The sequence below is a fragment of the Salvelinus alpinus genome, chromosome 35 (genome assembly GCF_045679555.1).
Source record: "Salvelinus alpinus chromosome 35, SLU_Salpinus.1, whole genome shotgun sequence".
In the NCBI taxonomy this organism is placed as follows: domain Eukaryota; kingdom Metazoa; phylum Chordata; class Actinopteri; order Salmoniformes; family Salmonidae; genus Salvelinus; species Salvelinus alpinus.
Window position 1 is genome coordinate 13,997,343 of NC_092120.1, and position 16,122 is coordinate 14,013,464.

Below are 16,122 nucleotides of genomic sequence, written 5' to 3' on the forward strand. Positions count from 1 at the left end.
ATATACTCTGCCACATCTAGGCCTACCCTGTCCCCTATACTCTGTCACATCTAGGCCTACCCTGTCCCCTATACTCTGTCACATCTAGACCTACTCTGTCACATCTAGGCCTATTCTGTCCCATATACTCTGCCACATCTAGGCCTACCCTGTCCCCTATACTCTGTCACATCTAGGCCTACCCTGTCCCCTATACTCTGTCACATCTAGGCCTACTCTGTCCCCTATACTCTGTCACATCTAGACCTACTCTGTCACATCTAGGCCTACTCTGCCCCCTATACGCTGTCAAATCTAGGCCTACTCTGTCACCTATACTCTGTCACATCTAGGCCTACTCTGCCCCCTATACGCTGTCAAATCTAGGCCTACTCTGTCCCCTATACTCTGTCACATCTAGGTCTACTCTGTCACATCTAGTTCCTACTCTGTCCCCTATACTCTGCCAAATCTAAGCCTAATCTGTCCCCTATACTCTGTCACATCTAGGCCTACCCTGTCCCCTATACTCTGTCACATCTAGGCCTACTCTGTCACATCTAGGCCTACTCTGCCCCCTATACTCTGTCACATCTAGGCCTACTCTGTCACATCTAGGCCTACTCTGTCCCCTATACTCTGTCACATCTAGACCTACTCTGTCACATCTAGGCCTACTCTGCCCCCTATACGCTGTCAAATCTAGGCCTACTCTGTCCCATATACTCTGTCACATCTAGGCCTACTCTGCCCCCTATACGCTGTCAAATCTAGGCCTACTCTGTCCCCTATACTCTGTCACATCTAGGTCTACTCTGTCACATCTAGTTCCTACTCTGTCCCCTATACTCTGCCAAATCTAAGCCTAATCTGTCCCCTATACTCTGTCACATCTAGGCCTACCCTGTCCCCTATACTCTGTCACATCTAGGCCTACTCTGTCACATCTAGGCCTACTCTGCCCCCTATACGCTGTCACATCTAGGCCTACTCTGTCACCTATACTCTGCCACATCTAGGCCTAATCTGTCCCCTATACTCTGTCACATCTAGGTCTACTCTGTCACATCTAGTTCCTACTCTGTCCCCTATACTCTGTCACATCTAGGTCTACCCTGTCACATCTAGGTCACATCTAGGCCTACTCAAATTAGCATAATAAAAAAATCCACATCAAAATCCATCTGTTTAAGATAGATATCTGGTTTTTGCATTTGCTACATCTCAATTCACCTCATCCGCCGATGTCAGTCTTTTGCATCTGCAGTGGAAGGTGGCAGAGCTACAGCAGTGTTTGTCAGACCATGAGACACCCTGAAAATCGGTCTTCTACCCAAAACGTCTGTAGCTTCCGAACGGTTTGGGCTACAAACTAAATTGACCCCTCTATGGAAAGACGAGACATTCTATGACCCCCACAAGTGTCACGAGACTCGTCTGAAGTCGGTATCGTCGATGTGCCAACTTCTGTCTGTAGCGTCCGAACGGTTTGGGCTATATACTAATATGACCCCACCATTAGAAGGTGAGACTCTCACTAACATGTTTGGCTCTACGACACTGAACTTTCTTATATCGCTCAAGATATAGGACAGACAAAATATATTTCCTTTTTATTTATTTTTTGCCATGTATGAATATGTAATTCAATACGTTTCTACGGGCTAATAGCAGTAAGGACAAATTAAATGTCATCAAATAAGTTTTAAATAAGAAACATTTATACTTACAGGGGTACTAAAATTCAAAGAGAAATAGTTAAATGATCCTTGGCATGACCATCTTAAAACAATTCCAGATGTTAGCTTAGAAGAAACCTGTGAATTCAATGTGAAATCAACAAAAAAGTTATTTATGTTAATTAAAAGTTGGGCGAAAGACGAAATGCCCATGGGATTGATGATTTTTTGCAAATCTAATCAGTTTTCCACGTTGATTCAACGTCATCATATAGATTATTTGGGATGAAATGGCATGGAAACAACATTGATTCAAGCTGGTTTTGCCCCATGGGTCATCACTCTTTCCACAAAAATATAAAGTCCCCAGTACAACACACCACGCCAATGTCGGTTTACAAAATAACCTAAACTTTGAATATATTAACTGTAATTCATTGAACAAGTGGTGACACACTACAGTTAGATAATGAAGCGATGGCGGTGAATTGTGATGTGACTTTTTGTGTGGAGTCTGTTTTGGTCACTGCCTAAGTGGAGCCATCGAAACGAGTGGTTACTGTCGAGTGGTGTTGTTCATCGATGAGTTATTGCTTTAAAATGAATGCGGGGAGACAGGTTTAGAAAAGGAAAATGGGTTCAATGATTACTTCAAATAACAAGAGGCCACTTGAGCTAAATTCCTAGAATATGAACAACAGGCCACAGACTGTAAATAGGGATGATTTTGTTGTTCAGCGTAATGGTCTCCCTCACCGGGTGAACAGTAAGTACTGTGAGGTTGTTTGCCTTTAGAGAGGAGAACCACGGGTAGATTCATCCTCCCATCCCATGGTTTGTGGGTACAATACCCTGCTGACCAGAGCTTATCCTCTTAAAGAAACATGTTACACAATGATGAGCGTATAGTGGGCTGCATGTATGCAGGGTGAGGTTTACACATACAATTGTGTATCGAGTCAACTTCCTCGTGTTAATAGAAAATGTGTTGTTTATAGACTTAAAGAAATGGCTACGGTGGATCTTTCAACTGTGTAGTTGCTGGGGAACATTTTAATATTGACTGATAGACAAGGTGCTTGGACTTAAACAGTAGGTGCTTGGAGTTATTGTATTCAATGTATACAATACAGGCTATGGCATTGTGAGAGCTGAGGTAAGTTAGTGCAGCTAAGCTCTGGGCTTCACTGGTCATTCAGTTATTCCACATCTGGAATGCAAGGTCTACACACTTAATTGTTGATGAGTCAGATAAGACACTTCACATTCACAATGATTTCTGCCAAGTCTTTGAAGACAAGCTGCAGTTTTTTTTATGCTCCAGACATGTATCTGTCCGTGGCTCCACGTCTTGCACAACAAACATGAATTGTCAACACAGAGGTGAATAGCCTCAGTGTGCAGAGGAAACATGGCTATGCTGTTATGACTGCTTCACTTTTCACACAAAAGTTGTTTTGGCTGGGAGCAGAGAGGGTGATAAAGAGCGAGATGTGTCTGTCCGTCCTGACGATAAACCTCAATATTGTAACAGGGATCAGTCAAAGCCTAGACAATATACAACTTGCCAATGACCTAAGTTTTCCCAGGGCAATGGATCAAAGGACATAAGGGTAAACAAAGTCAAACATGTGACCTATAACCTGTGTTTCCTGCAAACACTATTATATCCGTAAATGTGACCTTTATGTTATCTTTTTGAATGACATTACATGAATATGTTCAGTTTATAAACTATTCACTGAATTATACGTTTCTATTGTCCCTGAAGAAAGACCAAATTTGAGCTCCTTTTAGTGGGGCAGTTCTGTGGCCTAGTCATCACTGTTTACCACTGAAAGTAGTACTTCAGTGGACTTCACTAAATTATAGCAATGCCATCTGAGTGAAAACATGTTTAGCGCATACTGAAAAGAAAATTAAAACATGATAATAAAATGTATTATGATAATATGGAGCCTTGTGCCAGTTTTTCTAAGAATTGCCATGCATATTCATGTAAGTGTGATGTTGCTCAAATTAATGTGTTCAGAAAGATGCTTCAATCCCCCTGATCTGGTCCTATGTTTAATCTGCTCTGCTAAAAACTGGAGGGCAAAGGGCAAGAGCGCAGCGGGGGAAAGTAACGTGGCGATTGATGTTATTAATTCTGAAAACCCTAACCTTCTGTTTCTGCTCCTTCAATTCGGGAATACAAAAACAACATGTAAAACATTTTGGCTTTGCCAAACGATTCAGCAGGAGAGGAGAGGGATAACTTCCTGATTTACACTGGGCGATTCTGCGGAGATCGCTATCATTAGAATAACTTTATTAGGCTTTCTGCTGTATTTCCTGTTTAATTTACTGCGCAGTCCCAGGGGCTTGTAGGTAGACTGCTGAGCCAAGGAGGACTCCTCTGCACGTGGCAGACCTGGCTGCCATTGTTGTGCAGCAATCTGAGTATAACGTCCCTATTAATCTGGAGGTAAACGTTGCAGAAACATTACCAAGGCCTTAGCCGATAAATCAGCACCACCGGGCCTTTAAATACAGCACATGCATGGCTTGGTGTGTAACTGGTGTGTTGATAAATGATCATCCTCCACTTAGACCTCAGTGCGCTCCTCCCTGGCTTCCCCATTACTGCCTACAACAAGGTATCCTCTGCTGTTTTCAAGGAACAAAAGAGCATTGATAGGTTATAGAACCGCATGATGGGTTGGATATCTACATCTTAAAATAGCTTTCAGTACATCAACAAATGACAGACAGAACAGGGCAATGCTAGACCCACATTGGGTGCCAGTGACACAAATCTCCCTCGAAAACAAGTATGATTAAGGTGACTACTATCTCTACCTCATTCCCACAATTGTAAGGCCATAGAGGGAAAAGTGGAAGAAGCCATGTTGCTCAACGTAAAGCGTTTCCTCACAGTACTTCCATAGCCCGCTAACTTCTTACATAGCCAACGGCAGTAGTCGAGGCCTGAGGTAATGAGGCCACTGAATCATCAGAATCTCCATTGTAATTGTGAAAACATTGTGTCTATTTTTTTTATGTGTTTATGAGATGGCAGAGTGTTATTTAGGGGCATATTGCACCAGAGAATGTGTTAAGAGGGTATAGTGACATCTGTCAATAAAAGGCTGTGGGGGGCTTATAGGTGTAGGATCTTAATTTGAGCCAGTTTGCTACAGCAGGAAAATAATCCTGCAGCAACAGGAAATTATTGTAATTAATGGACAGGGTTTGATACATTGTTCGTTAGGGCGAATTCTGACATTTCAACATGGAAATTACACACTTTAGAAGTCTTTGGAAAACTGAAATACACTACAAATTAGCATTTCCTAATTTGCAGGAAAATTCTCAGCAAACAAAAGAGTGATCAAATTAAGATCTTACATCTGTAGTTGCCTCTTCCTTTTTCTTCTTCTTTTATTCAACCTTTATTTAACAAGTCAGTTAAGAACAAATTCTTATTTACAATGACGTCCTACCCCAGCCAAACCCGGCCAACGCTTGGCCAATTGTGCACCACCCTATGTTTTCTAGCTCCCGCTCCTACAAAGACCGCCCATGATGATACTCAACATCCTTCAATGTGCTGGAGATTCCTGCCCAAATCCTCCCACTGCAAGTGCCGAAGTATTAGATATCTGTATTATATTGGTCGGCCCTAGCTTTTTGGTGACCCTAAGCAAGATTTGGTTTGGGGGTTCCCCACCTCGCAGGTAAAACATTTTAGTGATCCCCCCCCCCCCCCCTTGAAGGGCGGAGATAATTTTTAATTATCTAATTTAGTGCAATTATACACATTTTGCCATGGGGTGTAGAGAAAGTTTTGTGGTTTTAAAGCACATTTTCTGAAATTCTACACATTTTGCCATGGGGCAGAGAGAGAAAATGTTGCAGTGTTTTAAACTACTTTCAAGCCATTCTACACATTTTGCCAAATCTATGTGGGCACCCTGGAGGTCAGAACCCATGGTCACGTGCCCTGGGTGCCTGGTCGATAATTGACCATGATTACTACAAGTTTAGAAGCTGGCTAGACTAATTTACCAATCTAATTTTTTTTTGCTGACATGGGCTAATTGAGTGACTGTCAGTGACTGACATAACAAGAGAAAAACTTCTGATGTACAACCAAATGTTGAAATTGCACCTTGTGTATTCTACTACTCAACACGCAACAATAAGTTGAAACCTTGAGTGAGTTCGGAGTCCACCTAGCCCTAAGCGACCGCTTGTGCCACTTATGCCTGGGGTCGGGCCTGTGTATTATATTGCCACCATAATAGAAAGAAATAAACTCTGAAGCTGAGACAAACAACTAGAGCCCTCGGTCAACACCAGTGAGAATGGAGTTGGAGAATATGTTGGAGATAGCTTGGGACTACACAGGTTAGACCCGTGTTAAGGATGTGAGGATATTAAGGCTTCTCATAGGTCAGTCAAGTCAAACAACTGATTTCAACTGTGTGTACTTGAGTAAGTGTGAGGTACGCCTTCTGTCTGTCTACTATATGTACCAGGGTTGGGGTCAATTCGGAATTTCCAAGTTTAATTCCATTCAAACCATGAATTTGAATTAAATTTGAATTGGCCACTCCCCACAGGAAGATGCAATTTGAATAGAATTAGAATTAAAGGAAGCATAATTTAATTCATAGCAATTCAAACCAATTGTGAAATTCATTTCACAAATCTTTCATCGTAAGGATGTGCAACTTATTTAATGCAAAGCTCTCATCCCTGTGCAACTGGGTCCTGGACTTCCTGTCGGGCTGACCCCATGTGGTGAGGGTAGGCAACAACTCCTCCGCCATGCTGGTCATCAACACAGGGGACCCCCAGCGGTGTGTGCTTAGTCCCCTCCTGTACTCTCTGTTTACCCTCGACCGCGTGGCCATGCACGACTCTAGCTCAGGGAGGAGTTTACAGCCCTGGTGGAGTTGTACCAGGGCAATCTCCCTCAATGTCAACAAAACCATGGAACTGATCGTGGACTACAAGAGACAGATCAGATAGCATGCCTCAATCCACATAGACAGGGTGGCTGTGGGAAGGGTCAAAAGCCTCAAGTTCCTTGGGGTGCACATCAATGGTCCCGCCACATTGACACCGGGGTGAAAAAGACACAACAGCGCCTCTTCAACCTCAGGCGGCTGAAGAAATTCGGCATGGCCCCTAAGACCCTCAAAAACTTCTATAGATGCACCATTGAGATTATTCTGTAGGGTTGCATCACCACCTGGTATGGCAACTGCACCGTCCTCAACCACATGGCTCTTCAGCGGGTGGAGAGGTCAGCCCAACGCACCAACGGTGCCTGCCCTCCAGGACATTTGTAGCACTCAGTGTCAAAAGAAGGCCAAGAAGATTATTAAGCACCTCAGTCAGCCGGGCCACGGACTGTTCACTCTGCTACAGTCTGGCAGATGGTACAGATGCATCAGAGCAGTGCCCAAGAGGCTTGGAAACAGCTTCTATCACCAGGCCATCAGACTGTTGAACAGCCATGACTAGCCGTCTACCTGCACGGTACTTTGTCCCGCACTTTTTTGCACACATACAGCACTCCCGCATACTCACTCACACAAAACACACACACACAGCTCATACACACAGAGACTCCTGCACTCATATACACTACCGGTCAAAAGTTTTAGAACACCTACTCATTCAAGGGTTTTTCTTTATTTTTACTATTTTCTATATTGTAGAATAATAGTGAAGACATCAGACTATGAAATAACACATATGGAATCATGTAGTAACCAAAAAAGTGTTAAACAAATCAAAATATATTTTATATTTGAGATTCTTCAAAAAGCCACTCTTTGCCTTGATGACAACTTTGCACACTCTTGGAATTCTCTCAACCAGCTTCATGATGTAGTCACCTGGAATGCATTTCAATTAACAGGCGTGCCTTGTTAAAAGTTCATTTGTGGAATTTCTTTCTTTCTTAATGCATTTGAGCCAATCAGTTGTGTTGTGACAAGGCAGGGGAGGTATACAGAAGATAGCCCTATTTGGTAAAAGACCAAGTCCATATTATGACAAGAACAGATCAAATAAGCAAAGTACAACGACAGTCCATCATAACTGGACACATCTCAACATCAACTGTTCAGAGGAGACTGTGTGAATCAGGCCTTCATGGTTGAATTGCTGCAAAGAAACCACTACTAAAGGACACCAATAAGAAGAATAAGAAGAAGAGACTTGCTTGGGCCAAGAAACACGAGCAATGGACATTTGTCCTTTCGTCTGGAGTCCAAATTTGAGATTTTTGGTTCCAACTGCTATGTCTTTGTGAGACGCGGTGTGGGTGAACGGATGATCTCTGCATGTATATTTCCCACCATAAAGCATGGAGGAGGAGGTGCTTTGCTGGTGACACTGTCTGTGATTTATTTAGAATTCAAGGCACACTTAACCAGCATGGCTACCACAGTATTCTGCGATGATATGCCATCCCATCTGGTTTGGGCTTAGTGGGACTATCATTTGTTTTTCAATAGGACAATGACCAAACACACCTCCAGGCTATTTGACCAAGAAGGAGAGTGATGGAGTGCTGCATCAGATGACCTGGCCTCCACAATCTCCCGACCTCAACCAAATTGAAATGAAATGTTCAACTTTATGCTACATATTATTGGTAACCATACATTATGTCAAAATACACATTTCTATGGTGATAAATGAGCCATTTGAATTGAATGTAATCTAATTTAATTCTACTTCTTTTAATTAAATTCAAATTCTGCTTCAAGCAGGGTGTGGCCAATTCAAATTCAAGATTCAGATTGGAATTAAAGAGCCATTTGTAACACAATTCAGATTTGATCCCAACCCTGGTATGTACACTCTTAGAAAAAAGGGTTCTTCGGCTGTCCCCTTAGGAAAACCCTTTTTGTTTCCAGGGAGAACCCTTTCGGGGTCCACGTAGAACCCTTTCAGGTTCCAAGTAGAACTCTCTATAGAAAGGGTCCTACATGGAACCCAAAAGGATTTTCTACCTGGAACCAAAATGGTTCTACCTGGAACCAAAAAGGGTTCTTCAAAGGGTTCTCCTATGGGGACAGAACCATTTTAAGTTCTAAATAGCACCCTTTCTTCTAAAAGTGTACAGTGTATATTAAACTACTGTGACCATTTCCCCTTGAATTATAAATAACCTAAAGTGCTCAAGAACTCAAATCTCCGGTGATTGAAGCCCTTAGAATCCCCTTATGTGAATATGTGATTCAAGCATCTGTGCATTTCTCCTCCTTTGCTTCAAACACACACAATGTTACACTGGTCTTTATTTTGAAAAAGGGAAAAAAGAGCAAAACCTCGAGGGAATTCAGCCCAGACTGGCTGGCACATATCCGAGGGTGTTAACAGGTAAAGGTCATTTCTGTGTGGAGCAGACAGACACCTGATTTCACCTGGGGTTCAGGGAGAGGTCAGGGCACCTGTGCTGTTTTGACACGTTATCTCCCTGTAGAGGGCTTCGTTAGCACAGGAATTAACACCCCACTTTTATTTACTTTTCAGGTCTCACAGCTACTTCAGAAGCTCAGGAGAGTATCAAGATAAAAGATGCAAGAGTGGAGCTCATGTACAGTGGTTTTCAAAGGTACTGGATATGTACATATTGTTAAAAGTGTTAAGTTTTGCATAGAAAAAAAAAAAAGGACAAACATAAATTGTGATACTTACAAGTATTACACTTTCTAGGATAAAAAATTTACTAATTTGACTGAAAAGTCGTTATATGTTGATACATACTGTTGAATATGGTAAGTGAAACCTTCTTCTATAGGTGCAAGTAGCATGGTCACATGAATGGCAAGAATCTGGGGTACAATACAAACAGTTTAATTGTGTAATTAACAATAAAGAACCACTCCTAGTTAGACAATTTCTGCATAAAGAAACCGAGAAACACTTATAAAACAGTCAGTTGTAACAAAATAACTGGTGTTCTCATTGAAATAAACTCATAAAAAAGAAACACTTTTTTTATACAGGATATTTATACAGGAACAGCTTGAATTGGATTGTTAACCAAAGGAAGACACATTGCAGACATCGATATTCACACAGATTGCATATGTTTTTCTCTCTAAGGTGTTCTATAGGTTAGTAATTTACCTAAGCTTATTTGCATGATAGTAAAAATTGCATACAACATTAATTGTGAAGCTTGTAGCATGAGTTGCTTGACATACAGCACTTTTATAGGCAACCTTTAAAGCACATTTTCCATTTAAAACGTTAAGACACTTTTTGTTTTTACTGCCCATCAAAATTACATTTATAAATAGAAAAGGATCATTGAAATAAAAAAAAGCGCTATGTAACAAACTTTCAAAAAAAGTAATTACATCAGAAACACTGCATGAACTGCAAATAAATAATGTAGAAGACAACAAAAAACAGAGTTTGTGATTCACATTTTTAAACTGTGTGTGGCTGATTCAAAAAGTTACAGTGACAAAGGTTTTGCAAAATAATCTAATCGGCAGTGCCATATAGTACAAGGCATTTATTGGCATAGTTTCTTTAAGACTGTATTTTTTTTTTTACAGTTAATATAATGTCTATATATATATTTATATTTCTTCCTAACAAATAATATGTAACGACTGAGCTATTCTCGGCGACGCACCTGGGGTGCGGTTTGCGTTCCAGAGTTTGAGTGATCCGTAATCACCGTCATGTTTTTCGCTTTTTCAAAGAATAACTAATTTGCCAGCAGGCTTCCAGACTTAGTACCTCATCATTAAGGCCTTGTCATCCACTTGGTCCTCGATTTAATATGCATTTGAAAAAATCCAGTTAACACCACATACGTAAACACCTATCAAACTCCATGGGGCTTTTTATTATAATATCAGTAGCTCAAAAAGAAAGGAAATCAGTGTAAAACAACAGACATTAAGTGCAGTCAGCAAATATCCACGGCAACATACTTAGAATAATTTTTTGTGCAGGTTATTTAAATGATGCATCAGTCTTTACAGTGAATAATACAAGTTTTACAAAATCAGAAAAAGCAATACTTATTCGTATTACTGTAGTCTGTGGAAATGGGGGGGTTCCAGTGTGAGAATGCTAGCGTTGCGTAGCTTTTCAGTCTGCATTGATATATAAATGCTACTCGTACGCATAGAGTCCAGACTCTGCATTGATAAAAACACTACTCTTTACTCTCGCAGCGGCCGCACTGCGCTAGCCAGACCATTACCCTTTAGCATTGCATTCAGTCTCTGTGTGTACAGCAGCACTACTCTTTCAGCACAGTGTTCAGACTGGGGGCTGCTCTCTCTACTCCTTGGTCTCGTGGTCAGATTCTGAAAGGGCCTCGGCGCGGGCCAGGTGCTCCTCGATCTTGATGGAGAAGATGGTGCTGTTGGTCTGTGTGCTCTCTTCCAGCTCCTTCAGCAGCTCGGCACTACCCTCCCTGAAGTCCGACAGCTCCTCCTCGAAGGCCGGGCTGCTGCTACTACTGTTGCTGTGTTCCTTGGGCGGCTTGGCCGGGTGGTTGACATAGAAGCGCTGGTTCTGGAAGAACTTGATGATGGTGAGCTTGGGCAGGTCCAGCTGGGCCGACAGGGTGTGGATGGCCTCCTCGTCTGGGTACATCCCCACGTCCTGGATGAAGCTTTGCAGAATGCCTAGGGCCTCTTGGGAGATCTTGCCCCCGCCGGAGCGAGCCTTGGTGCCCCCACCGCCGCGGGCCTGGTCCTCTGTCTCTGCCGGGGAGGCGGTGGAGGGCTGGCGAGGGGGAAGCCGGGGGCCCATGGGTGGTTGCTGCTGCTGCTGCTGTTGCATGGGCTGCTGGGACAATGGAGGCTGGGAGGGGTGCTGGAGGGACATGGGGGGCTGGTGCTGCTGCTGTGGCGGTTGATGGGTCTGAGACTGTAGTGGGAAAGGGGGGGGACAAGAGACAGGATGTTATCAGTGAACACTTATCGGCGACTTAATAACGCCTTTAATTCAACTCAATTGAGTTGTGTAGAAAAATGGGCCCACTGTGTACAGATCAGGCGCTCGGCTGGAGGAATTCCATGTAATATCTTATTGAATGTAATCAGTCCTTGGGAAATTTTTTTCATGCGGAAATTGTGTCTTTCATTGTGTGGTAGTGGCACCAGTACTCACATACAAACCTGCATGCACACACACACACACACACACACACACACACACACACACACACACACACACACACACACACACACACACACACACACACACACACACACACACACACACACACACACACACACACACACACACACACGCATGCAAACACATACAAAGACACTGAGATGCCGGAAATTCACACGGAAACTGTCCATTCTGATTGGTACTGTCAAGCTTATCAGACCCCATTCAAATGATATTGCCAGACCGCGATAAACAAACTCAATGTGTGTACAATTCAAAACGCGATCGCCGCCGATTGCCATGGTTGTGAGAATGCTAACGATGGCTTTGCTTTGCCGTCAGTATCCCGCTAGTGTAAACACATTACACATTACTCCTAAAATGTCTCATTGTTTGAGTGGAGAGAGGGTTCAGTGGGCAACTCGTGCTCTCTATTGAACACCCAACAGTTTTTCCCCCCCTGAGTCAGACACACTCCAATTGGACATCAAAAAGAAAGGAGGACCAAGGCACTCTTCATATAATTAATTAAAATGCCTTTATTAGTATGGCATGTTCAATAGAAACAACGTTTTTTTTAAACCGACGCGTTTCGGCTGCATGGCCTTCGTCAGGGAGTTACCAATTGGAGTTTGGTAATGAAGTTTAGAAAACACAGCACTTTACAGATAGCTTATCAGCCAGCTGCACATCTTCACTCAAAGATCCCATTTTACACTACAACACACATTTAGGGAGCTTTAATAAGGGAAGGTTAGCCAATGAGTGCCGGCTTCTCTCCACATCTGTGCGTCACTGTTTTGCAACAGGTCTCTCTTGAGAACAAGCTTTTTAATCAGTCGACTGACCTGGGTTGACAGAGGTTCAACGCCAACACCAATAAGCACTATGAATTGCAAGTGTCAGTAGTTCCTCTATGCATTACAGTACTGAGACATTTTACTGGAAGCCAAATCATTTCTATTTCATTAGCGGTTAACTTTTCTGCGAAGTATCCCAAATTGGTCATTTCTTTTCACTTTTTGAATCTGATATTAGGCTCGATGAGAGAAATCTGATTCTGGTATTTCTACACTGGTGCTTTTATATGTTTCTGGCTAACAAAATAACTGATCAGCCATTCAGCTGCCACTATGTTTAATATAAGTATTTATGTTTACAATTCACAATTTTAAAAGTTTAACGTGAGTCTCAGGTTTTTGTGTTCATTTGCAAGCTGCCTTTTTAAAAAGAAAACTTAGATAAGTTAATTAAAAGTAAAAGTAACTTTAAAAAGTATTTCATTAAAAACAAACATTTTGACTGTTACTCTGTTTGTGATTAATAGAGCTAATTTGTAGAAATGTCCCATTACTGCTGGTTATTACGAACACCAGATAATTACAATGTAAACTAAGGGATAATACTGGTTGCTTATTTGAAATCACAACATCAATGATAGAATATAAATTCTCTCTCTCACCTGTAGTGGATCTGTGTGGGACATATACATCAGAGTTGGGTTCTGTGGGTACAGACATCACAGTTGGTGTCTGTAATTGTGTGTGTGTGTATCTCCTCTCATCTCCAATGGATGTGTATGCATGTCCACTGCACATAGGTACGTGTGTGTGTATGTGTGTGTGTACATGTCTTTGTGTATTTATGCGCTTGTGTGCGGGCATGTATGTATTAATGTGCACGTCATTGCCTCCTCACCTGCATGGGGTCAGTGGACATGTGCATTGTGTGCGGGGGCCGGTCGGCGTGGTGCTGCTGCTGGCCGGCCGTGCTCTCCTGTTCGTAGATGGCGTCACGCTCCGCCTGGGCCAAGCTCAGGAAGCGGCGGATCATGGACAGGTTCTCCCACAGCGTACGGTTCTCTGGGCTGGGGTCCTCCTTCCAGCGCAGAAGCTCACACAGCCAGCCCTTTACCGAAAGGAAACGAGAGAGAGGTTAAGCCTAACCCTCCACTTCAACTGCTGTACTCACACAGAAAGAAACCCTAACCAGTGGCGGAGAGTATACCCTTAGCTATACATTTTAGCCCATTCCTGTAACATGCCAATATAATACAATTCCAAAGGCAGCAGAAGAACACATTCTGTGACCATTAGGTATGACAACATACACATGTATGTAGTATTCATAGTACGTAGCACAAGATGAAGGACCCATTTAACAGTTTACATGACACATTATACTCTAGCCCAGCAGAGGGCCATGAGAGGGAGGACTGTAGCTACACAATATGAATTTACACAGGGCATGTATCTGAGAAGCCACAGTCAAAGGCAGCTTGTGTGTGTGACTGTGTGGGTGCAGCTGAGCGGTACAGTACAGTAGAGACGGAGCCCGTCGATGGAGCTCTGTGATGAGGTCCTGTGACTCAGTTATACAGCGCTGGATGTGGAGGGAACTCAACTAGGCCGTGTGAGGGCAGGGGGGTGATCACCATGACAGAACTGAAGCAGAGGGTGAGAGAAAATAGTGTGAGATGAAGAGTAGAGAACAAGGGAGCCAGAGAGGGAGAGAGAGAGAGAGAGAGAGAGAGAGAGAGAGAGAGAGAGAGAGAGAGAGAGAAAGGAAGGAAGGAAGAGAGAGAGAAAGCAAGATAGAGAGAGAGAAGGGAAGAGAAACAGACAGAAAAATAGGGAATTTTAAATGACCGTGGCTAAAAGAGAGCTGTAACGGGTGAGAAGGCAGAAGGAGGGAGGGAAGGAGGGAAAGCAGCTTCATTTAGGGAGGGCGAGAATGTGAGTGTGTGTGTGAGAGAGAGAAAGAGAGAGAGGGAGGGGAGAGGGAGTTAAAGAGGAGAGAAGGGAGAGCGACTGAAGCTGTTCAGCCGGTAGTCTGTCCTGGCAGCGTGACAGAGCAGTACTGTAATCTCCCAGCCAGTGTGCGGCAGCACCTTTCATTTCCACAGGATTACACTGTGCTGGTCACACACACACACACACACACACACACACACACACACACACACACACACACACACACACACACACACACACACACACACACACACACACACACACACACACACACACACACACACACACACACACACAAACACATACAGGGGCAGAGCCACGCCACCACACTGCATGCAAGAGATAACTCAGCATTTCTGTTGTCCCCTGTTCCAACTCCTCCCCTAAGCCACATCAAACCCAGGAGGGTTTTGGAGAAAGCCGGGAGCAAGGGAGGGAGAAAGAGGGGAACAGAACAAGGAAGAGAGAGAGAGAGAGAAAGAAGGACAGGGAGAGAGAGAGTGAAAGAGAGAGAAAGAGAGAGAGAGGGGTAGAAGGGACCTAAAGACTGCGTGCCCACCTTGTTCTTCTGCCACGTTTATTGTTGCCTTTTTGAATTTGCATGCAGAGGGATTTGGACCGCGTTACCACTCTGATGGCTGTCGGTTTCCGCTGATTCGGTATTGAGGAACACCCCCACATGCCACCCCGCCTCTTCAGACAGAACTGAACCACACTACCAAGGCACGATGAAGTAATCCAACTCAAACACTCCCCAAACTAGCAGGATTAAACCCAAAGTACTAAAGTCAGTCAAACAAAAGGCCAACATGAACCCCATAGTAAGTCCTCACATAAATGAACTAGCTAGTTCAAAATAACTACAGTAAAAACAAGAGGTAAAGTCTTAATATGTTGTCACTATGCTATTCATATTTTGCTGAAAGCTCGTTGATAGAATGTTCTACGACTAAAGTAAAGGATGTTTGACGCAGAGAAGTTTACATATTTTCGCAAAAACTGGTAAAATTATCACAAAAGTGTAGCTAATGTCAAAATGGCAGCTTCCCTTAGTTGTCCCCACACAAGTGGGCAGTCAGCGTTTTCCCTGGTTTAAAGAGCTGAAGTTGTGTTTGTGTTTGTCTAATTGCATTGCTTCCACAGGCCTGGCAGAAGCATTGAGGGGAGAAAGAGAGGTGGGAGAGCTGGTCAGAGGAGGTGGCACTTGGCTCTCTTTCCAGCAAAATCAGGGGGAAAAAAACTTGGTTTCGGTCAAAAAAACGTGATGCGAAAACTTCATTTGGAGTGAGGATTTCTGTCTAATAATCACAATGACAATGTGACGTGGTGGAAAAATTTAAAATGGTGTTGCAGTTTACTGTAATATATATGACTTAACCATTGTTTCAACTTCTATTTGAAATTGTGCAGACATTCAAAGCTTTAGATAGACTGTGCAGAAATGTATAAGCTGCATCAATTGGTGTAATAGTTATTAGGTTGGCAGCACAATGCATGTTGTGTTACTGTGTTGAAACAGGCACTTACAATAAGAACCAAACATCTCT

At 43.0% G+C, this 16,122-nt stretch overlaps 1 protein-coding gene across 13 annotated transcripts in view; it reads right to left on the reverse strand.

The window, feature by feature from the left end:
- Positions 1 to 9,508: 9,508 nt before the first annotated feature.
- The window catches only part of LOC139564211 (DNA-binding protein SATB1-like), a 53,130-nt gene continuing 46,516 nt past the window's right edge, over positions 9,509 to 16,122 (reverse strand). For 11 of the 13 annotated variants that reach the window (XM_071383527.1, XM_071383524.1, XM_071383520.1 and 8 more), the window contains 3 exons: positions 13,521 to 13,730; positions 13,285 to 13,326; positions 9,509 to 11,570 (listed from right to left, as the gene is read on the reverse strand). In XM_071383527.1, coding sequence (XP_071239628.1) covers positions 10,977 to 11,570; positions 13,285 to 13,326; positions 13,521 to 13,730 — 846 coding nt within the window. In that variant the 3' untranslated portion in view covers positions 9,509 to 10,976. The remainder of the gene's footprint in view (positions 11,571 to 13,284; positions 13,327 to 13,520; positions 13,731 to 16,122) is intronic. The other 2 variants (XM_071383525.1, XM_071383530.1) reach the window with 1 other exon arrangement.